The sequence below is a fragment of the Loxodonta africana genome, chromosome 23 (assembly GCF_030014295.1).
Source record: "Loxodonta africana isolate mLoxAfr1 chromosome 23, mLoxAfr1.hap2, whole genome shotgun sequence".
Classification (NCBI taxonomy): Eukaryota; Metazoa; Chordata; class Mammalia; order Proboscidea; family Elephantidae; genus Loxodonta; species Loxodonta africana.
The window spans coordinates 57,170,673-57,194,640 of record NC_087364.1 but is presented as its reverse complement, the minus strand read 5'-3'; the positions used below and the strand labels follow the sequence as shown (position 1 = coordinate 57,194,640).

The window sequence follows — 23,968 nt, the reverse complement described above, 5'->3', positions numbered from 1 at the left end:
CCCTGGTGGTGCAATGGTTAAGCACTCAGCTGCTAACCAAAAGGTTGGTGGTATGAACCCATCCAGCAACTCGTTGGGAGAAAGACCTGGTGATCTGCTTCCATAAAGATTAAAAAAAAAAAAAAAAAAATCCATAAAATTACAGCCTAGAAAATCCTATGGGCAGTTCTTCTCTATCACATGAGTAGACATGAGTTGCTATGAATATAAATCTACTCGATAGCACCTAACAAGAGCAACAAAGCGTTCTTTGTTTTCCTACTCATGCACAGGACTCCATTAGAGAAAAACTGCCTCTGAAGTTCTTATTTCTGCTCAAAGAAAATATTTCCCAGCCAAAAAAATGTTATTCAAAATAAGAAACATCAAAATAAATGATCACGGTGGAAGTATGAGGGAGATGGTGGACCGTGTGTCATTTGGCCTGCCCTTCCCACCTTTTAAAACACTTATTGTAAAATATTGTACCTCCCCCGCCCCCCAGAGTGGGGCATCGATTTATTAGAACAGTTTAACAAATAGTTATAAACCAAATGTTCACGTAACTGCCACCCAGGTTAATAAATATCACAAGTACTCCACCCCAATCCATATATCAATTTTTTTTATCACAATCCCCATTAGCTCTCTCCACAGCTAATCCTTATTATTCTTTTATGTTAATCATTTTCTTGCCTGTCTTTATTGTTTTACCACATATGGATGCACCCTTAAACAATGTTATGTACTTTTGCCTGTTTTAGAACTTTATGTAAATCATACTGTACATATTCTTTGTCTTTTTGTTGTTGTTGTTCAACGTTATTTTTGGAAGAGTCATTACCTATATTGTTGAATATAGCTGAGGTTCGTTAATTTTATTGCTGAATGATATTCTGTGCATGAATATGCCATAATTTATTTACCCACTTTATTGAAAATGGGTTGCTTTTAGTTTTTGCAATAACACATAATGCTGCCATGTACATTCTTGTACATATGTACACACGTTTCTCTCAGGATCAGAAGGGCTAGATCACTGGGTGTCTTCAACTTTGCTAGCTAACGCCAGACTGTTTTCTAAAGTGGTCACACCAATCTATAATGCCAACAGCAACATATGAAAGTTTTTGTTGTTCCACATGCTTACCAGCACTTGGTATTTTCTGTCTTTTTTTGTAGCCATTCTGGTGCCAGTATAGTGTATATCATTGTAGTTCGGATTTACATTTCTGTGCTGACTAATGAGGTTTAGCACCTTTTCATTGGGCGTTTGGATTTCCTATTTTATGAAGTGTCTGTTCAAGTCTTACTCATTTTTCTATTGAATTGTATACCTTTCTCTCATTAAATTTGGCTGGTCTTTCAAGAGTTATGAATGTGCACTTTGATAGAGAGTGGGGTTCCATGGGCATATGCAACCTTTTAGAAAACTGCCAAATGCTGTGTAAACTCTTGGCAGGTTGTATTCAGTTGGTTTTCCATTTCAGATATTTCTTCCCAGCAGTTCATGACTTGTCTGTCCTGGAGCCTGAGCAAGTGACTCTTAGTAATTTTGAGTAAGTGCCATCAAGGGACAGCACAGGAGGCAAAAAGCCTGATGTCAGAGATCACTTAGTGGTGATTATCTAAGGATGCTGTTTTTATAGTCCCCTGTTGATTGGGAAAGGATGCTGGCGGCGCAGTGGCTAAGGGTTTGGCTGCTAACCAAAAGATCGGCAGTTCAAACCCACAGCCGATCTGTGGGAGGAAGGTGTGGCAGTCTGCTTCCATGGAGGTTACAGCCTTGGAAACCCTATGGGACAGCTCTACTGTATCCTATAGGGTCACTATAAGTCGGAAATCAACTTGATGGTAATGGGTTTGGTGTTTTGGTGGCTTGGGAAGGCCTTTGGTTAATTATTACCTAGAAGCAGAGAGCAGGGCATGGTTTGGTCAATCCCCTAAACTGGTGGGTCCCCTTTAATCTGTGCTTTGAACAAATTCAAATTCCCATCAGACCCATTAGCTCATGTGGAAACTGCTACTTACCTGGAAATGAGACAAATGAGAAGAGGATTCTCTGAAACAATGCCCTGGAGTAATGCACCCCTCCCCTTTACACTGAGATAAGGTGAAGGATGGAGGGGAAACCAGGAGAAAGTAAACTGCAGTTTCTAATAAATAAGCTACTAGAGCATTTCTGCATGCCTTCAGCATCATTTTAGAAGAGTTGTCGGACTGACTCTGCAATATAATGAGCGATCATTAAAACTCTGGATGCTTTTAATACACAGAGGATTAATTTTATTCATAGAGTTCTTTTTTTTTAATACTGCTTGAGTTTTGCTTAATTTTGCATAGCATTATATCTCAAACATGACTGTAGTTACAGCTTTTTTGATAAGCTCCGTAAGGCCAGGCATTTTGGTCTCTTTTATTCTCCATTGTTTTTCCAGAGCCTAGAGCAGTGCCTGGTACATAGGCAGCACTCAAATACTTTTGAATAAACAAATGATTTTTTTTTTTTTTGGCACTCTTGGGTATTGAGTTGAGAGCTGACAGTCTGGAAACAGACAGAAATGAAAACAATGCTTGTTACTATGTGAATCCATGCAAGCACACACACTCACACTACTTTAATTTGCCATGTTTATGATTTTCCAGGGAAAAAGATGCAAATTTCTGTCCTTTAGAAGATAGTGTGAATAAATAACTAATGAGCTCGGAGATAGTTTTATTGTCATAAGACACACTATAAACTTAGCAGTAAGTTATTAGTTCTTGAAAGCAAAAACTTCTTTCTTCCATATCTATTTCTTAAGGATCCTCTGGCTCAGAGATGCCTTTTATAGACTGTCCAAAGAAGGTCCTCAAAAAGTATCCAGAGGCTGAATGTTGTTTCCACATAGTGTACCTGGAGTTTGTTGCAAATCAACACATTCTTTGCAACATTCTTGTCTTTTGGAAATGTCTTGAAGTGTGAAGTGTATGGGTGGGTGGGTTGAGCAGGGCAGTGTCATGTTCATTTCCATGCTCCCAGTACATGTTGTTGTTGTTTTTAGGTGCTACTGAGTCAGTTCTGGCTCATAGCGACCTTATAGGACAGAGTAGAACTGCTCTATAGGGTTTCCAAGAAGCAGCTGGTGGATTGGAATTGCTGACCTTTTGGTTAGCAGCTGAGCTCTTAACCACTACACCGCGGGGCTCCTCCCAGTATGTGGTTAGATATATTATTGGATTCACTCATCTTGGTTGAATGCATGAGTCAATTGCATAAAGAAGAGTGGAAGGAACTGAGGATGACTATCCTGGAGAAGAGAAATCTTTTAAGGGGAGACCAGATTGCTGATTGAATATTTGAAGGCCTAACAACATGTGGCAGAAGGACAGCAGAATGAGGATGCTATTGGACACTTTCAATAGGCAGATTTTGATTCATTGTGAGGAAGTATTTTGTCTTATAGTTGAACTGGGGAATGGGATGCTTCAGGAAGTGGTGAATTACTGAAGCAGAGTCTGGACTATCATTTAGGAGAAGTGATGTGGTGGTGGAGGAAGAAATGGTATCAACATTCACCCAACAGCTGCCTTGCATTGAGACCCTTTTTTTGAGCCAGTAAACCCACAGCTTTGTCTCTGGTAGCCCCGCTAGGGGGCATCTGATGTTTATTCCATTTCATGTGGTAACAGCACCTGAAGGTTCCTTTGGAGATAATCCCGCTTTCTCTAGTTCCATATTGTTTGAATAGGGTAACCATATTCCGAAGTTCAAAGGCTTTGATTGCACAGTACTTCATCCCCCTGGCTATAGTGATTGGGCAGCTGATCCAAGCCAACCCAGGGACAGTCAGTTCCATTTATTGCAGAGGAGTGTTTTGGATTGAACTGTGTCCCTCAAAAATTTGTGTTGTAAATCCTAACCCTTATACCTGTGATTTTTAATCCCATTTGGGCATGGGTTTCTTTGTTATGTTAACGAGATGGTATTAGTCTAGGATGTGTCTTAAATCAATCTTTTTTGAGATATAAACAGCAGGTTAAGCAAGCACAAATGGAGGGGAAGATACAAGCCACGTGATCATCAAGGAACCTGGGAATAGAAGCCGAAAAGAGACAAGGATCCTCCCTCAGAGTGGACAGAGAGGGAGAAAGCCTTTCCCTAGAATTGGTGCCCTGAATTTGGCCTCCTAGCCTCCTAAACTGTGAGAAAATAAATTTCTGTTTGTTAAAGGCACCCATTTGCGGTATTTATGTTATACCAGCACTAGATAACTAAGACAAGGAGGCTGGTTTTAGCTGAGATTTTTCTACTGGTAAAATATACAACTAGAGCCGCCTTGACCTACCACATGAAGAGAATCGGCCTGAGTTTGAAATTAACCTGGAGGAAACCTGAATGGAGAGATGAGAGAAACCTGTTGGGGCATGATGTGATGATATCCTTGGACCTAAAACTAGATAGACTGCTGAGCATATCAATCAGATAAACCAATAATCCTACCCCCTTTTTATCAAGCCAATATGAGTCTAGTTTCTTTTACTTGGGAGCCCTGGTAGCACAGTAGTTTAAGAGATCAGCTGCTAACCAAAAGGTCAGCAGTTTGAACTTTCTCTGAACTTCTACTCCTGGGCGATCTTCATATGGCTTAGCATCTCTCTTCCTTCTTCCCTGCTTTCCTGCTTGCTTATTTCATCTCTTTTATATCTCAAAAGAGATTGACTTAAAATACACCCTATACTAATCCTGCCTCATTAACATAACAAAGACAGCTCATTCCCAAATGGGATTATAACCACAAGCATGGAGGGAAGGATTTACAACACATATTTTGGGGGGGGGACACAATTCAATCCATAACAGGGTGCTAAGTAATACCTGTGCCCCTACCCACATATCTTGCCCCCCATATGCTGCCACAAATGATTGGATGAAGCTGGGCAGTTACTTCATTTACAACCTATGTGCAAAAAGATGAATGAGACCAACTGGATGCCTCTACTAGGAATGAGAAATTGGGATACTGAGAGGCTGAGTCAGCCATGGGAACTAAGTCAAGAGGTCTTGTAAACTCAGGGGCTGTGGTGGCCATAATAGCCATCAACAAGGTGAAGTGGAGGAAGTGGTTGTTAGAGAGAAGTGAATGAAGCAGCTGTGCAGAGAGAAGAGGAGATAAGTGAGATGGAAGAGCTGGGAGAGAGAGGGTAGGAAAGAGAGAGAAGGAGAGAGAGAGAGAGAGAAGCATTACTGACAGCTTTCTTGTTCTTAGATTCCCATGGAGCTCACTGGGTCTTTATGATACCCTCCCCCGCACCCCCCCTTTCCTGGGCAAGTTTAAGAAAATTTCTGTTTCTTACAAACCGAAAGCCTCCCCTTTAGAGCAAGGTACTAAGACCTTTTAACTAGACCACCTCTCAGGTAAATTCCAGCTCTGAGATGATTCTGTGAAAAAACTGAAGGTTCCTGGTGACCTACTGTTGGCAGTCACTCGGCCTTCCAGTTATCTGGGTACCATCAGTTAAAGAGGCCCCCCAAAACAAAAAACCCATTGCTGTCGAGTCAATTCTGACTCATAGTTACCCTATAGGAAAGAGGAGAACTGCCCCATAGGGTTTCCCAGGAGTGGCTGGTGGATTTGAACTGCTGATCTTTTGGTTAGCAGTCGTAGCTCTTAACTACTGTGCCACCAGGGCTCCAAGGAGGCTCCACTACCCCTTTATTCTCCAGGTCCCTAAGGAACAGTTCTCACTTGGAGACTGGCCATCTCGGTGATGTGAGAGGATTCTCCCCCTGTCCCACTCCTGCAGCCAGGAGTTTCCTGGCAACAAGGGTAAAAAGAGAAATATTACAAGTTGCATAGATTTCATCCTCTGAAGGGGAGAAGGGAGGAATTGAAGCTAACGTTTATTGATATTTTCTTTAATATGCTCAACAATTTGTTTAGCAACGGTCCTTAAAATAGCCAGGTAAGGCATTATTATCCTCACTGTGTTATAGATGAGGGTTGTGACACTCGGAGAAGTAACTTGCCCATTGTCATTCATTCTATAAGTGCCACAGCCAAGATTCTAAACCAGGTCTGATGGACTCTAAAGCCCATACACTTTCCACTATGCCACAATGTGGGACACATCCCAACTCCTCAAAAAGAACCAAGAACCTTCCTTGTCTCATGTGGAGCTTTAGGAATCAATCAGGGATGTAGTGGACAAGGTCCTCGACGGTACTCTCGCACAAAGACAGAAAAAGTGGACAGGATTCTGTAAGAAACCGATAGTAAAAATCGAGGGTCTGATATTACTTTGTGATTCAGTGACAGCAATTTGTTGTTGTTTGCCGTTGAGTAGATTTGACTCATAGTGACCTTATAGGACAGGACAGAACTGCCCCCTAAGGTTTCCTAGGCTGTAATCTTTACAGAAGCAGATTGGCACATCTTTCTCCCTCAGAGCGGTTGGTGGGTTTGAACCGCTGACCATTCATTTAGCAGCCGAGCACTTAACCACCGTGCCATTGGGGCTCCTTAGAGCAGTTTGAGTAGGGGCTAAATTAACATGGTCAAAGTATGAGGCCTTCCAGTGTTCTGACAACCAACTCATGGATGGCTGGCAGTTATTCTCCAAATATGGATGGAAGTTATTTTCATTTGCTATCAATTCTCCACTTAAATTTTGGATAGAAGCTGAACTGCAGACAGTTACAAGTCCCATTCTTTGACCACATCTTGAAGTGTTCCTGTTCTGAGCAACTGCAGGACAGATCCATAAATTCTGGAAATTGGGATGGTAGAGGATAGCACACCTCATCGATACACTAATACCAACAGAGCAACGATTTGACTGTAAAACCAAAAGCTAGAAGAGGATAAAAGTTGCATTCCTTTTCTGGTTTCCTTTTTTCATGGCATTTTTTGGGGGCACCTCATTTTCCCCCTGCCTTACTCATTCACTTGGATTCTCCCAAGGTTCATGATACAAGTTCCCTGATTCAGCAGGAAAACTCCAGCTCTCCATCAGCATGTCTGCTTCCTGAGAAATGGTGGTTCTCTCTACATACATATTTCAAGGCTTAGGAGTTCATGGTTATAATCACTAAAGAGTAATATAAATTCTATATTGCCTATAAAAATGAGTTCTAAGACATGTGCTAAGATATAAATCAATTTCAGGGCTCCCTAAACCTCCACGGTATTGCTCCTATTGAGTGTCATATTGCTAAGGACTCCCTACAAATCAATATGAAAAATTAGTCTCTATAGATGTCGCTATGTCTGTTGTCCTTTGTGTTATTTCTGCAGTGCCTTGCATTAACACACATGGTAGCTTGGATTAAAAATATTAGTTTTACGTTGACTTTTGTTTGGATGATAAAATATCACCTTTTGGGCTATTACACATGAATCTTTTTGTACTTTAAATTCAGACCTCATTCCCTGTTTGGAAAATGCAGATAATTTCAGAGAAGTAGTGTGACTTAGAAAAATAAACGCAAAGCAGAAGAGAAAGTGCTCTACTTCTGAATCATTATATAATCTTTAGGTAAACTGTCCAACTTCTTAGCATTTTGTTTTTCCACCCATAAAATAATTCTAACAACAGAAACTCACCCCCTTCTTTTCATTTGAGAATAGTGACATATTAAAATAATTTTTTTTTTTGGGTATATTACATTAAAATGTCCCTGGAAATAAATAATGTAAATTGACTAACTTTGAGTCAGTTAGTCATATATTTTAAAAAACGTTTTGTTCGTACCTCTAGCTATTTCTGTGAATAGGGCTACATGGGACCTGGCTTTGGGGCACTCAGTGGCTGAGGTTTACAGACGGAATCATGGAGAGGGTGAAGGTATAACCTTGGAGGGTTGGTCCAAGCAGGGAGCGGGCTGGGATGGGAATGTGGTCAGTTTGAGGGATGACCCAAAAAGGGCCAGCAAATCAATCAGAGCAACCCATCAGTTCAACAGTGCCTCACTACACAGGGTACGGTGAAAAGGTTAGTGTTAGGAGGCTTGGCGATTGCCCCGGCTCACTTACCAATTAGAGGCAACCCTGAGCAAGTCACTTAATCTCTCTGGGCTGGGTTTTCTTGGGGGTCTCTTGGTCTGTTAGTCTAGGGAATTTGGTCTGGATCTGCACTGTCCAATAACCACCAACCACATGTGGTTACTGAGCCTTTGAAATATGGCTAGTGTGATTGAGGAACTGAATTTTTAATTTTAATTAAAATAAAAACTAAAGCAGTGTATAATTAGATAGTAGATAAAAACTACTTTAGGTGGCAGGAAAGACAACACCCAATACAGGAGAGGTCAGCACAACTGGACTGAACCAAAAGCAAAGAAGTTTCCGGAATAAACTGAATGCTTCGAAGGCCAGCGTAGCAGGGGCAGGGGTCTGGGGACCATGGTTTCAGGGGACATCTAAGTCAACTGGCATAATAAAATCTATTAAGAAAACATTCTGCATCCCACTTTGAAGAGTGGCGTCTGGGGTCTTAAACGCTAGCAAGCAGCCATCTAAGATGCATCAATTGGTCTCAACCCACCTGGATCAAAGGAGAATGAAGAACACCAAGGGCACAGGTAATTATGAGCCCAAGAGATAGAAAGGGGTGCATAAACCAGAGACTACATCAGCCTGAGACCAGAAGAGCTAGATGGTGCCCGGCTACAACCGATGACTGCCCTGACAGGGAACACAACAGAGAACCCCTGAGTGAGCAGGAGAGCAGTGGGATGCAGACCCCAAATTCTCATAAGACCAGACTTAATGGTCCGACTGAGACTGGAAGGACCCCGGTGGTCATGGCCCCCAAACCCTCTGTTGCCCCAGGACAGGAACCATTCCCGAAGCCAACTCTTCAGACATGGATTGGACTGAACAATGGGTTGGAGAGGGATGCTGGTGAGGAGTGAGCTTCTTGGATCAGGTGGACACTTGAGACTATGTTGGCATCTCCTGCCTGGAGGGGAGATGAGAGGGCAGAGGGGGTTAGAAGCTGATGAAATGGACACGAAAAGAGAGAGTGGAGGGAGGAAGCAGACTGTCTCATTAGAGGGAGAGCAATGGGGAGTATGTAGCAAGGTATATAAAAGTTTTTGTATGAGAGACTGACTTGATTTGTAAACTTTCACTTAAAGCAGAATAAAAATTAAAAAAAAAAAAAAAAAACTAAAGCAATGTATTGTCTTAGTCATCTAGTGCTGCCATAACAGAAATACTACAAGTGGACAGTTTTAACAAAGAGAAATTTATTTTCTCACAGTTTAGTAGGTTACAAGTCCAAATTGAGGGTACCGGCTCCAGGGGAAGGCTTTCTTTCTCTGTTGCCTCTGGAGGAAGGTTGTTGTCCTCAACCTTACCCTAGTAAAGGAGTTTCTCAGGCTCAGGGACCCCGTGTCCAAAGGACATGCCCTACTCCTGGTACTGCTTCCTGGGTGGTATGAGGTCCCCAACTCTCTGCTTCTTTCCCTTTATCTCTTGAGCGATCAAAAGTGGCGCAGGCCCCACCCCAGGGAAACTAACTTTACCTCAGATCAGGGAGGTGACCTGAGTGAGGGTGGTGTTACAGTCCCACCCTAATCCCCTCAACTTAAAACTACAATCACAAAATGGAGGACGACCATACAATACTGGGAATCATGGTCTAACCAAGTTGATACACACAATTTTGGGGGCCATGATTCAATCCATGACGAGTATTTTCCTGTTAAACACAACTTTATTGTTTTGGTAGGACTCCATTTCACTTAAAGAGCCTTGATGGTGCAATGGTTAAGTGCTTGGCTGCTGACTGAAAGGTTGGCGGTTCGAACCTACCCAGTGGCTTTGCCGGAGAAAGACCTGGCAATCTGCTCCTACAAAGATTACAGTCTAGGAAACTCTGTGGGACAGTTCTGTTCTGTCGCATGGGGTCACTATGAGTCGAAATTGACAGCACCTATCAACAACATAGGATATTCTACTTTGTTGAAAATTTAGCATCCAAACTGGGATGTGCCGTAAGTGTAAAATACACGATATATTCGAAGACTTAGTATGAAAAACAGACTGTAAAATATCTCATTAATAATTTTTCATCTTGATTACATGTTGAAGTGATAATATTTTGAATGTATTGGGTTAAATAAATAATTTTATCTTTTTTTTTTTTTTTAAACTTTTAAAAACGTGGCTACTAAAAAATTTAAAATTGCTGATACAGCTCACCTTGTATTTCCGTTGAACAGGGCTGGGCTAGATCAGCTCAAGTGCATCTCCCGATGACAAAGCCTGATAATATGTTCTAGGTGTCTGCTACGAAGGTTCAGCTCTGAGTGGCTTTGGGCATGAACTTTTGAAGTAGAGAGCCGTGAGTTAGAACTCCCACTTGCTAGCTGTGTGAGTTTGGGCAAGTTACTTAGCCTCACTGGGCCTCAGTTTCCTCATCTGAGGAAGAGGGATGAGCATATCAACCACATAGGGCTGTTGTAAAGGTTAAATGAGATAATATACGTAAGGTGCTAAGGAAGTTGCCTCTGAAACACACAGAAATAAGTTCTCCCCAGTCTCCCCATCGCTCTGATAGTTTTTAACACCCGTGAGGACCAAATGAGGAACCCAGAGCCTAGGTGAGCAGACGGTCAGGTCAGAGCCTTGTCTTGATCTAAATCCCACCTTCTCCCCTGATCGCGCATGCCTCCTCCTCCCTTTACTGTTCCCTTTCCCTTCTCCCTCCACCCCCGACAGTCTTCTGCTTGGTCACACTCCAGGCTTTTGAAGCTTGCTGTTCTCCAGATGTAGGAATGCTGAAAGACACAATTCAGACTGGTTTCGAAAAGAAGACACAGCACTACTCACTTACTGGGTTTTGCCGTGGAACATGGAGGGTCCCAGGCTGGAGTTGAGAGAAAACACTTTGTAGCAGGTGCCGGAGCCGCCCTGGTGGCACAGTGGTTAAGCACTTGGCACTAACGGAAAGTTCAGCTCTTCAAACCCACCAGCCATTCTGAGGGAGAAAGATGTGGCAATGGCAGTCTGCTCCTATAAGGATTACAGCCATGAAAACCCTGTGGGGCGGGTCTACTCTGACCTGTAGGGTCTCTGTGAGTCAGAATTGACAGGGCGGCAACGAGTTCTTTGTCTTGTTTTTATAATTGTATTTAATCAATATTTATCCATGACAAGCTTTAGTTTTATTCAATCTGTACTGATTATTCATAATGATGAAAGAATAAGCTCTGGAGTCAGAAAAACTTGGGTTTGAATTTCCATCATGGCACTTACCACTCCTGTGTGGTAAGCTGCCTGACCTCTCTGAGCCTCAACTTCCCATCTGCTAGTTGGATGTAACACTGCCTACCTCACAGGACTGTTGTGAGGATTAAGTGAAGCAATGCATAGTGCCTGGGGCATAGAAATGACTCAAGAGATGGTAGTTATTATTGTTGTTGGTGTTATATTTATTTACCTAAAGTTATTATTCATTTTTATTGAATAAACTCACAAAAAATAGTCTTTTTTGGTCACAGCTTTTTACTTCTTGCTTGACTTCTGTTACTTTATTTCTTTGCTATCTGGTATGTGTTCACTTTGATGCTTAAAGCAACTAATTATAATGTAAATCAGGAAAGAAAGTATCTGCACTGTGACTTGTTTGTTTGCTGTTCTGACAGTCTGTGGTATATTCAGTATTCTTCGCCAGCGCCACAATTCAAATGTGTCAATTCTTGGATCTTCCTTTTTGCTTGTCCAGCTCTTGCATGCATATGTGGCAATTGAAAAATATCATGGCTTGGGTCAGGTACACCTTAGTCCTCAAAGTGACATCTTTGCTCTGTAGAATTTTAAATAGGTCTTTGCCACAGATAACGAATATGACCTGATTTCAGAAGGTACTAGTTTCAGATCTGTTGCTCCAGGTGGTAGGGTCACTGAACTGGGACTCTTCCATGTGTTACATGAGAGTCAACCAAGGCAATTGAAGCCATTTGCCATTCTCAGTCCCTGTGGCAAGAATAGAGATGCTCTGGTTAACCTGACACTGAGGTTTCCTCTCTCGAATACCAGGAGAAATTGTGAAAGGGATTAAAAAAATTTTTTTTCACCACGTTTTGGTTTTACTCTTTAACTCTAGCCAGTCAGCTGCAGCTTCCTGGGAAGAAAAAGCCAAAAGGAGAATCAGCCCTTGTGGATTCATGAGTCACTTGCTACGCAGGCTGTGGAGCATCCAAGGTCAGCACCGCACCTGGCGCCTCACTGCTGCCCAGGATCTGGGCTTAGTGGGCCTGGGAGCCAAGAAACCTCTCTTTGACCTGGTGTTAATTGCTTTCCAAAAGCACTTCCTCCTGCACGAGAATGCAACATGCAGAATGCCAGAAGCATCTGAACCCTGGGCCTGCTGCTCCCTCAACTTGCGGGACATGGTGGTGTCAAGCAGGATGGATAGAGCCATTTCGTTATTTGATTAGATTCCCATGACCCCTTGCACCTACCTTTAATCCTGCACCTGTCACATAAAATCATTCCTTTGCAGATCTGCAACCAGCAGAACATGGATGCCTCTGGGTGGCACAAATGGTTTGTGCTAGACTACTAACCTAAAGGTTGGCAGTTCAAACCCACCCAGTAGAACCTCAGAAGAAGGGCCTGGCGATCTGCTTCTGAAATGATTACAGCCAATATAACCCTGTGGAGCAGTTCTACTCTGTGACGCATGGGGTTGCTATGAGTTGGAATTTACTCTATGGAGGTTTGGGGGGCTTTTGGGGGGGCAGGGCCACAGTGTTGCACACTCCAGGGGGCGCCATTCACATGGTTTTGTTGTTAGGTGCCTTTAAGTTGGCTCCTATTCAGAGTGACCCTGTGTATGAGAGAAAAAAGTGTCCAGTCCTGCGCCATCCTCACAGTGCTTGCTATGTTTGAACCAATTGTTGCAGCCACTGTGTCAGTCCATCTCATTGAGGGTTGCCCTCTTCTTCTCTAACCCTCTACTTTATCAAGCATGATGGCCTTCTCCAGGGATTGGTTCCTGCTGATAACATGTCCAAGTTAAGCAAGACGAAGTGTAGCCATCCTCACTTCTAAGGGGCATTCTGGCTGTACTTCCTCCATTCTTCCTTCATTCTTCTGGCAGTCCATGATATATTCAGTATTCTTCGCCAACACCACAATTCAAATGTGTCAGTTCTTTTTTGGTCTTCCTTTTTATATGCTTTCGCATGCATATGAGGTGATTGAAAATACCATGGCTTGGGTCAGGCGCACCTTAGTCATCAAAGTGACATTGACATCTTTGCTTTTTTAGTACATTAAAGAGGTCTTTTGCAGCAGATTTGTCCCATGCAATACATCGTTTATTTCTTGATTATCTTTGATTTCACAGGGTAGCCAGTGTGAGTGGCGCCCCCTAGAGCTGTGCATGGCACAGCCTGAGCCGCCCATATGCTGCTGTGTATGTATGCAGTGGCCCTGCCTGGGGACGGGTGGGTGGGGGAATTAGGAGATTGGCTGAGTATGTCTTTTATCCTGGCATATAGTACATAGTAGGTGCTCCACAAATATTTTTTGAGTGAATGACACAGGCTTCACCATTTTGAGTTCATTTGACCCATTTTCCTAACCTGATTTTTTCATCTAGTCAATTATTATTCTGAAGTTTCTTCCTTCCCATCCAGAAAGGTGCTTCCATTATAATGGATTTATGTTATTGATGTTCCTTGTGCATCCAGCAAAATTTCTGAAGGCCCAAGTTCACACTAGTCCCTCATGTAAAGGCAGCTGAGGGCACTCAGCCTGCTTGAAGCTACTGGGGTCTTGCTGGTTGAGGTAACCAGGCCCAGAGGGCTAGTTTGGTCCATGCTCGGCACACTTTCAATATAGGGGAACAACATAATGACCTTCTGACCTCATTTTCCGTATCACAAATGTGGCTCTGGAAAAGAAATCAGGTATATTTCTTTAGAATATTATCATTGAGTTTGGGTCAGAGCTGCAGCAAAAATGACCAGAAACAGATACACAGTATGCATACAAAGTGGGCGTGAATTTGACCCATTTTCCTATTTCTGAGCATGGAGCTGAGGAGTGAGACTGTGGGTGGATTATCTCTCTTGGGTTCTTCTGATTTATTGACGTCACACTCAAGTTAGGGGAAATCTAACCCAGAATGCTAAGGTACCGGAATGAGAAAGCCTCCTCATTGTGCCCTCACCTCTGAGTGTTTTCAGCGCATGCGGACAAACAGCTATTGAGCACTCACTGTGTGGCAGGCTCGGGGCGGCCTTTGGGGTTTTCACTTCCTCTGGGTCCTTTCCCCTTAGGCAGGAAGCCTTGTGTCCTAGGAGAAAAGTCAGAACCATATTCTCTTTACGGTTTGGAAGAAACTGAGCTTGCCAGTCCTGAGTTCACCTGATCTGTTTCTTGATTGTTAAAGAGGAACATAAAGCTGTTTAGAAAATCCTTTTCTCTTGACAAGGTCTGGCTTTCGGGTTCTATTGCGGGTTGCTGCAGACCCACAAATTCATACTTTTGCACATCGGAGACTGAATACTGAGTCTTTTTTTCTCTTTCCACACCTGCTGGAAAATCCTGTCTTCGTTCTCCCCACTTGGGAGCCCCTGACAGATGTATGGCTCTGGCTGACTAGGGAGAAGATCAGGCACGTGCAGATGCAAAAGAGGAAAGCCCATTAATATATTTCCCAAATGTTACCCTCGTTCTACCAGAATTCATGCTGAAGCAAGAGGTTCAGTAAACCCTCGGTTTTCCAGAGGACAGAAAACGTTTCATGGAGAAAATGTAAACAGACTGGTATGGGCTGAGTTGTGGCCTCCAAATAGATATGTTGAAGTTCTAACCCTGTACCTGGGAATGTGATCTTGTTTGGGGAAATAGGCTCTTTCTGTCCTTCTTGTTCAAGATTTGATTGTGGTGAAAGTATACATAACAAAGCGTACACCATCTCTACAATTTCTACACCTATAATTCAGTGACATTGATCATGTTCTTTAAGTTGTGCCAACATTCTGACGATCCTTTTCCAAATTGTTCCACCACCATTAACATAAGTTCAATGACCCCGAAGCAAAAACGCCCCCTCCACCCTCCTTCCCACCCCTGGTAACCACTAATAATCTTTGGTTTCTATATATTTGCTTACTTCATATAAATGAAACCATACAATATTTGTTCTTTTGTGGCTGACTTAATTTCCCTCAGCATATTTTCAGGGTTCATCCATGTTGTAGCATGCATCAGGACTGCTTTTCTCCCTGTGGCTGAGTAATATTCCATTGTGTGTTTATACCACATTTTGTTTATCCATTCATTTGTTGGTGGACCTTTTGGTTGTTTCCACCTTTCAGCTATTGTGAAAAGTGCTGCAGCGAGCATTGGTGTCCAGGGGGTCTTTCTTAAAAAATATTATCAGTTAAGTCATCCTGGAGTAGGGTGGGTCCTAGTCCTAATCCCTTCTCAGTGGTGTTTCCTAAAAGGGGAGAACAGACATGGAGAGAGGGTCACATACACAGGATGATGGTCCTGTGACAATGGAGACAGATGACTCTACAATCGCAGAAACACCAAAGGATTGATGGCAACTACAGAAGCCAGGAGAGAGGCATGGAAAAGTTCTCAGAACCCCCAGAAGGAATTGACATGGCCAATATCACGGTTTGAATTTCTAGCCTCCAAAATTGTAAACAGTAAGTTTCTGTTCTTTAAAGCCACCCACTTTTGGTATTTTTGTTACAGCAGCACTAGGAAATTAAGTCAGAGATCTAGTCCCAAGAGTCAGGTCAGGATGTGAAGACCTGGTTCACCCTCAGGCAGTTTGGCCTCCAATCTCAGTTACCTCACCTGTGCATGGAGGGATTGGTCTAGGCACAGCAGGAAACACATTAGATCCTGGGAAACCATGCTTCTCGAGTTCTCTTCCTGAGGAGCAAATGGAAATAAGCTGAGCTTATAAATAAGGGATTATTAAGAACTGACAGGCCATACCACAAGACAGAATTTGGAGAGGATAAATAGGTCTCTTTGCATCTGGTACTTGTGACTTCCGGGCATTCCTTTGCAACTTTCCTTCTTTAACTTGGCAGGGAATAGGGCCTAGACATTTCAGCTTGCATGAGCCAGATGGGGTAATCAATGAAGCTGCTGATTGCTTTTGTCCACGTGGCTGCAAAGCCAGGTAAGTAAATTGTGCGCTCTGGAAATAATCATGGTGTAACATCAGAGGGAGACCTGTTTCCTTGCTGCGGGGATGCTAATGGATGTCTTGTAATTTAACTTCGTAAATCTTGGTAGGTCATTATGGATTTCAATTTATCATGAATAATTGGCATGTACAGCAAATTTGATTTCTAGCCTATTTGCTCCTTCCTAGATCATTACGTTTTTATGAGTATGTAACTGGGTCAGATTTTCTGTAAAGGAGAGCCGGAGGTAGGAATGCTTACTTTAATAATTTGGTGAAACTTCTTCCTTTTACCTAAATGGCTTGGAAATGGACTCTTTCAGAGTCAAATGACAGAAACTCAGCTTCATCTAGTTTAAATAAAACAGTGAATTTATTCAGTCATGTAACAAGGAAGGGCATCTGAGAGTATGTTAGCTTCAGGCACAGCAGGATCTAGGGGTTCAAACATCATCATTCAGGCAACTTTTCTCTCTCCACCTTTTTTGCTTCTCCTTGTCTCTGCTCAAAGTCATGGTAGTGCAGTGGTTAAAAGCTTGGCTGCTAACCAAAAGGTCGGCAGTTTGACTCCACCAGCCACTCCTTGGAAACCCTATGGGGCAGTTCTACTCTGTCCTGTAGGGTTGCTATGAGTTGGAATCAACTTTGCAGCAGCAGGTTTGGTTTGTCTCTGCTCAGTTTTAATTTGCAGGCATGTCCCTTTCAGGTGGTAGACAAATGGCTGACAGCAACCTCAGATGCATGTTCTCCAGCTTTGCAACCTTAGTGAAAATAGAAGGACTCTCTTCCATTTCATGGGCTGTAACCCATGAGCTGTTCAGTTCTGAGACTAATCCCATGCTGTATTGTCTTCTTTTGAATTAACACAAGCATTCTAAATTTTATAAATAACTTGATGATGTTGCTGACCACAAAATGACAACTAAGTAAAAACAGAAATAAAATCATATTAAAAAGGAGTCTTCACTCAGCATCCTTTGTAGAGTAAAAAAAAAAATAATCCAACTCATTGTCATTGAGTAAATTCCAACTCATAGCGACCCTATAGGACAGACTAGAACTGCCCCACGGAGTTTCCAAGGAAGCAGACTGCCTCATCTTTCTCCCGTGAGCATCCGGTGGGTTAGAACCAACGACCTTTCAGTTAGCAGCCAAGCGCTTTAACCACTGTGCCACCAGGACTCCTTGATATAGAGTAGTTGCTTAATCATATTTATTGCTTTGGTTTATGTTTTATCTTCTACAAAAGGTGGCAGGATGGTGGAAGACATACCTGAGATACGCTAGGGGACCCAGAGCAGCCGGACCAGTGGTGTGTGTCTGCCGGGTGCTTGTGGGATAAGGAGGAGGCCTGCTGCTTGGGTACTTATCTGCCCTGGCAGAAACTTTTTTTTTTGGAGTAGAAATCTGCATTTTTAAAATTCAAACTTTCTTTCTGGGATTTGATTTTTTTAATAGACTATTTTTCAGAGCAGTTTTGGGTTTACAGAAAAACTGTGCAGACTAGAGAGTTTCCCTGCTCCCCTTCCCCTTTACACTGTTTCTTCTGTTACTAACATTTTGTAATCCTGTGGTAAGAAGGCCTGGTTTCACAGTGGTTAAGCACTTGGCTGTTAACTGAAAGATTGGTGGTTCGAACCTACCCAGCGGATCCACATGAGAAAGACCTGGCGATCTGCCCCCATAAAGATTGCTGTTATTGTCGTTAGGTGCTATCTTAGTTATCTACTGCTGCTCTAACAGAAATACCACGAGTGGATGTCTTTAACAAACAGAAGTTTATTCTCTCACATCCTAGTAGACGAGAAGTCCAAATTCAGGGCATCAGCTCCAGGGGAGGCTTTCTGTCTCTGTCAGCTCTGGTGGAAGGTCCTTGTCATCAGTCTTCCCTGGACTGGGAGCTTCTCCGCCTAGGAACCCCAGGACCAAAGGATACACTCTGCTCCCGGCGCTGCTTCCTTGGTGATATGAGGTCCCCTGTCATCTGCTTGCTTCTGTCTTTTATATCTCAAAAGAGATTGGCTAAAGACACAATCTAATCTTGTAGATTGAGTCCTGCCTGATTAACATAACTGCCACCTATCCCACCTCATTAACATCATAGAGGTAGGATTTATAACACATAGGAAAATCATATCAGATAACAAAGTGGTGGACAGTCACATAATACTAGGAATCATAGCCTAGCCAAATTGATACATATATTTTTGGGGGACACAATTCAATCCATGACAGGTGCCATCGAATTGGTTCTGACTTACAGGGACCCTATGTACAACAGAAAGAAACACTGCCCTGCGCAGCGCCATCCTCACAATCATTGCCACTGTGTCAATCCATCTTACTGAGGGTCTTGCTCTTTTTCGCTGACCCTCTACTTTACCAAGCATGATGTCCTTCTCCAGGATCTTGTCCCTCCTGATAAGTATGTGAGATGAAATCTTGCCATCTTTGCTTGCAAGACAGATTTGTTCAGTCTTTTGGCAGTCTGTGGTATATTCAATATTCGTCACCAACACTACAATTCAAAAGCATCAATTCTTCTTCAGTCTTCCTTATTCCAGCTTTCCCATGCATGTAAGGTGATGGAAAATACCATGGCTTGGGTCAGGTGCATCTTAGCCCTCAAAATCACATCTCTGCTTTTTTACACTTTAAAGAGGTCTTTTGCAGTGGATTTGCACAATGCAATAAGTTGTTTGATTTCTTGACTGCTGCTTCCATGGGTGTTGATGATGGATCCAAGTAAAAAGAAATCATTTACAATTTCAATGTTTTCTGTTTCTCCTGATGTTGCTTATTGGTCCAGTTGTGAGGATTTTTGTTCTCTTTATATTGAGGCGTAATCCATACTGAAGGCTGTAGTCTTTGATCTCTGCGAAGATTATAGCCTAGAAAACCCTATGGGGTAGTTGTGCTTTGTCATGTGGGGTTGCTCTGAGTCAAAATTGACTTGAAGGCACCTAACAAGATTCTTGTGGTACGTTTGTTATAAGTGATGGACCAAAATTGATACATTATTAATGAAAGTTCATAGTTCACACTAAGGTTCACCATTTGTTTTGTACAGCCGTATGGCTTGTATCCATAATGCTACGTGTCCACCATTACAGTATCTTAAGAGTAGTTTCACTGCCCTAAAAATGGCCCATGTTCCATCTATTCATCTTTCCCACCTCCCCCTATACCGCTGTGGTCCTCATGTAACTTAGTTTCAGTTAGAATTTACTAAGACAACAGGAACAAAAATAGCAAAATCCCCATGTCCTCAGCCTTTCTCCTGCCACTGCTGTCTCAGGAAAACTCAGTATTTGCAGCGCTAAACCCAGGACCCCTTTTTGTGCTAATTGGTGTTAACAGATACATGGGAGATTTGGAAGATGTGTGAGATTTAAACTGAATTGTATAAGAAAGAGCATTCGTGGATGGGGAGGGTAGTCACAGAGAGAGGACTAGAATATTTTGTTGGGGTCAGTAGACAAAAGAGAGGAGAGATTGAAAGTAGCAATGGTACTATATAAGATTGTGGTGAAAAAGAAATGTGATAAGAATTTTTAAACTGTGTGCTGTGGTTTGTTCTACTCTGTCCTATAGAGTCACTATGAGTCTGAATTGACTCAACGGCAGTGGGTTTGGTTTTTTCGCCTCCCCCAGCTTTGCTGGTAGTTCATGTGAATCAGGTAGAGAACTCTTTTGGTTACAAGAAACAGAAAACCTAAGTAAAGTGTCTAAAGAAAAAAAGGGAATTTGTGGCCCCTGTAACTAAAACACTATCAGACAGCATGATTATCTTGATTCAAGCACAGCTTGATACAGGATCTCAAGCAAGTGGTCAGAGTTCAGTGTCTCTGACTGCCTGTTGCTGTGTTGGTTTCCTTCTCTACCACGACAAGGTCCCAGATGTTCAGAGTTTAAATCTCAGTTTCAAGTCCAGCGGAAAAAGAAAGCATGTCTCTCTTCCAACAATCCCAGAAAAAGTCCCTTTAAGTCTCCTTGGCTCTGATTCGGCCACATGCCCCGCCACATGACTAGGGAATGTGATGCTCTGATTAGCCGGGCTTGAGTCATGTGCTTCACCCCTGCAGGCAGAGACAGAGAACCGGAACTGAGAGTGACAGAGGGGGTGGTGCCACAGTACACAACTGAGACACTAGAAGAAGGGGCAGTGGAAGCAGGTCTGCTAAAGCAATAACATCGAGACTTTAGTAAAAGCTTGCATTTATTGTTTAAAACTTTTGAGGTTGGATTTGTTTTCATTTTTATGTGACACTATATTGAGACCTAAGGGAAGAAATGAATCCTGGTTACAAATATTTATAGAGTTTTGTTGTTGTTGAGAATATACACAGTCGAACATACATCACTTCAACGATTTCCGCATGTACAATTCAGTGACATTAATTACATTCTTCAAGCTGTTCACCCATTCTCACCCTCCTTTCCTGAATTGTTCCTCCCCCATTAACATAAACTCACAGCCCCCAAAGGTTCCTGTCTAATCTTTTGAGTTGCTGTTGTCATTTTGATCCCATATAGATAGTTCTTAAAAGAGCACAATGCTCAAGGCAGACATTCTTTAAGCTAAAATGTTGTTTGGTTTTAAGACTTCAGGGGATATTTTTGGTTTAAGATTTAAAGATTATCTTAGGGCAATAGTTTCAGGGGTTCATCCAACCTCCATGGCTCCAGAAAGTCTGGAGTCCATGATAATTTGAAATTCTGTTCTGAATTTTCCCCATTTTAATCAGGACTCTTCTATGGAATCTTTGATCAAAATGTACAGTAATAATAGCCAGGCACCATCCAATTCTTCTGGTTTCATGGCAAAGGATACATTTGATCATGGCGGTAATTAGCCACACATTCCATTTCTTCCTTCAATATCTGACTCTCCTTCTTCCTCTGTTGTGACAGGTGAATAGAGACCAACTGTCGTGACTTGGATGGCACATTGCAAGTTTTAAGACTCCGGGCACTACGCAACAAAATAGGAGATAGAGCAGAAACACTAAATACAACATTAGGCCAATTAACTGGGATGTCCCATGAAACCGTGACCCTAAACCTCCAAACCAAGAAACCAAATCTCATGAAGTTTTTGGTTGTACATAAGCAGTCTCAGCAACTTTTTTTTTTTTTGGTCTTGTTATGTCTATCACACAACTTTTGCCAGGTCAACTTTTTATAGGTGTACAACTTATTGACATCAATTACATTAATGAACTCTGCAACCCTACCCTTAATCAGTGTAATTTTCCCTTCACGGTAAACTGAAACTCAGTACTCAGTAATCCCTTCTTCCATCCTGCCTCCCACCCTGGTAATCACTATTAAACTTTCGTCTCTATATATTTACCTGCTCTTATCTTTTTATATAAGTGAGGTCATATAATATTCGCCCTTTTGCGATTGACTTATTTCACTCAGCACGATGTCTTCAGGCTCCATCCATGTTGTAGCATGTATCAAGACTTCATTTTCTTTCTGAGTCGTATTCCATTGTACGTATGTACCACATTTGTTTATCCGTTCATCTGTTGGTGGGCATTTAGGTTGTTTTCACCTTTTGGCTACTGTGAACAATGCTGCAGTGAACATTGGTGTACATATGTCTCTTCACATCACTCCCTTCAAGTCCCTTGGGTATATTCCTATCAGTGGAATTGCTGGGTCATATAGTAGTTCTATTTTTAGTTTTTTGAGGAATCACTATACTGTTTTCTACAATGGTGGGACCATTTTTCATTCCCACCAGCAATGAACAAGGATTCCAGTTTCTCCACATCCTCGCCAACATTTGTTATTTCCTTTTTTTTTTTGTCATCTGTTAAGGATTTAATTGTGTCCCACAAAAAGATGTGTTGTAAACCCTAACCCCTATACCTTGGTTATAATCTCATTTCAGGATGGGTTGTCATTGTTCTGCTAATGAGGCAGTATTAGTGTAGGGTGCGTTTTAAGTCAGTCTCTTGAGATATAAAAAGAATAGATTGAACAAGCAATGAAGCAAGTAAGTGGCGTTGGGGGAAGAGAGATACCAAGCCACGTGGAGATCACTGAGGAGCAGAAGCTCAAAGAGACAAGGACCTTCCTCCAGAATCGACAGAGAAAGCCTTCTGCTAGAGCCCGCAGCCTGAATTCAGATGTTTAGCTTTCTAGCTGTGAGAAAATAAATTTCTTTTTGTTTAATACCACTCACTTGTGGTATTTCTGTTATAGCTGCACTGGATAACGGAGACACCATCCTTGTGGGAGTTAAATGGTATTTCATTCTGGTTTTGATTTGCATCTCTCTGATGGCCAATGATGTTGAGCATCTTTTCATGTGTTTAGTGGCCATTTGAATGTCCACTGTAGAGTGGTTTTGATTTTACAAAGTTCCTCCAGAAATCTTTACAATAGCCCCATGAAGTTGGTAACTATTTTCATTTTACAAGTAAGGAAACTAAGGTACAGAGAGGTTAAGTAGCTAACCCCAAACTCCACCATTAATGACTAGAGCAGCCAGCATTGAAACTCAGGCTGTTTGACTCTAAAGTCCTTGCATTTCCTATTCTGCCCTGTGAGACTAAAAGAAGGCTCAACTAAGGCAATTCCACTGCGAACAGAAGGAGGACATGGATTCGAGAAAGAGTTCAAAAAAGTCATCAGCAGACAGTAGTGACTTCGGAGGGGAGGGGAGATGGTGATGAAGGAGACACAGATGACTCAGCCTTCCAGTTTGGGTGACCGATGGGATGCTGCTGCTGCCATTGATTAAGAAAGAGAGCCCACGCAGAGCTGGTTCCTGCAAAATAGTGAACTGTGGTTGTGGTTTTTAGATTTACCTATTTAAAAAACACATATGTAAATTTTTAAAATCTTCATGCCTGATCCAGATGCAGCCAGGATTAAGAACCACAAATAGAGGTACTGGTTTAAAAACAAAATTATATTAAAACAAGGAATAAAAATTTGCTATTAAAAATAAGACATGCTAGAATAGATTTAATTATTAGGAGGTTATTAACCTTAAAGAAAGCACTTTCTCAGTGATGATGCGGAGAAGTCAGATTACAGGGGTTAAGGAGAGAGAAAAGGGGGGAAGCAGAGGCCAAGACCATAACTTGTTCTCCCAGGAGGCAGCAAGGTGGAGTGAGTATCTGAGCCCTGACGCTCCATTCATTAGCTGTGGGACTTAAGAAAGAACAGTTCTTAAGTTCTCAGCCTCCCAGATTCCTCACTGTCACATGGGAATAATAATTGTCTGAGAGGGTGGTTGTAAAAAGAAAATGAAGAAATAAACAATAAATGAATATTATATCTATATATCTATCTGCCTGAGTGGCACAAATAGTTAAGCACTGGACTACTAGTCAAAAGATTGGCAGTTCACACCCACACAGACGGGCCACGGAAGGCAGGCCTGGTGATCTTCTGAAACACGATAGCCTTGAAAACCCCAAGGAGTAGTTCTACTCTTGACTGGATGACAGCTAACAACAACTATATGTACATATATATATATATATTTTTTCAATTGCCATCGAGTCAGTTCCAACTCAAGACAACCCCGTGTGTGTCAGTGTAGAACTGTGCTCCGTAGGGTTCTCGATGGTTGATTTTTCAAAGTAGATTGCCAGACCTTTCTTCTGCAGCACCTCCAAATGGACTTGAACCGCCAGGTTTCAGTTAGCAGCTGAATGTGTTAACCATTTGCACCAAGCAGGGATGCCATATATGTACAGGTAGTCCCTGACTTATGGTGGAAATCCGTTCCAATGACTACATCATAAGTCTGTTCTGATGTAAGTCAAATGCCTTTTTTTTTTTTTTTTTTTAGTTTTCATTA

General features: G+C 42.2%; 1 protein-coding gene across 4 annotated transcripts in view; it reads left to right on the top strand.

Annotated features, from left to right (window-relative positions):
* Nucleotides 1-23,968, top strand: part of KCNMB3 (potassium calcium-activated channel subfamily M regulatory beta subunit 3) — an 85,122-nt gene that overhangs the window by 28,063 nt on the left and 33,091 nt on the right. For 3 of the 4 annotated variants that reach the window (XM_023555488.2, XM_023555485.2, XM_023555486.2), the window contains exon 3: nt 12,076-12,173. In XM_023555488.2, the coding sequence (XP_023411256.1) occupies nt 12,137-12,173 (37 nt within the window). In that variant the 5' untranslated portion in view covers nt 12,076-12,136. The remainder of the gene's footprint in view (nt 1-12,075; nt 12,174-23,968) is intronic. The other variant, XM_023555487.2, reaches the window with a different exon arrangement.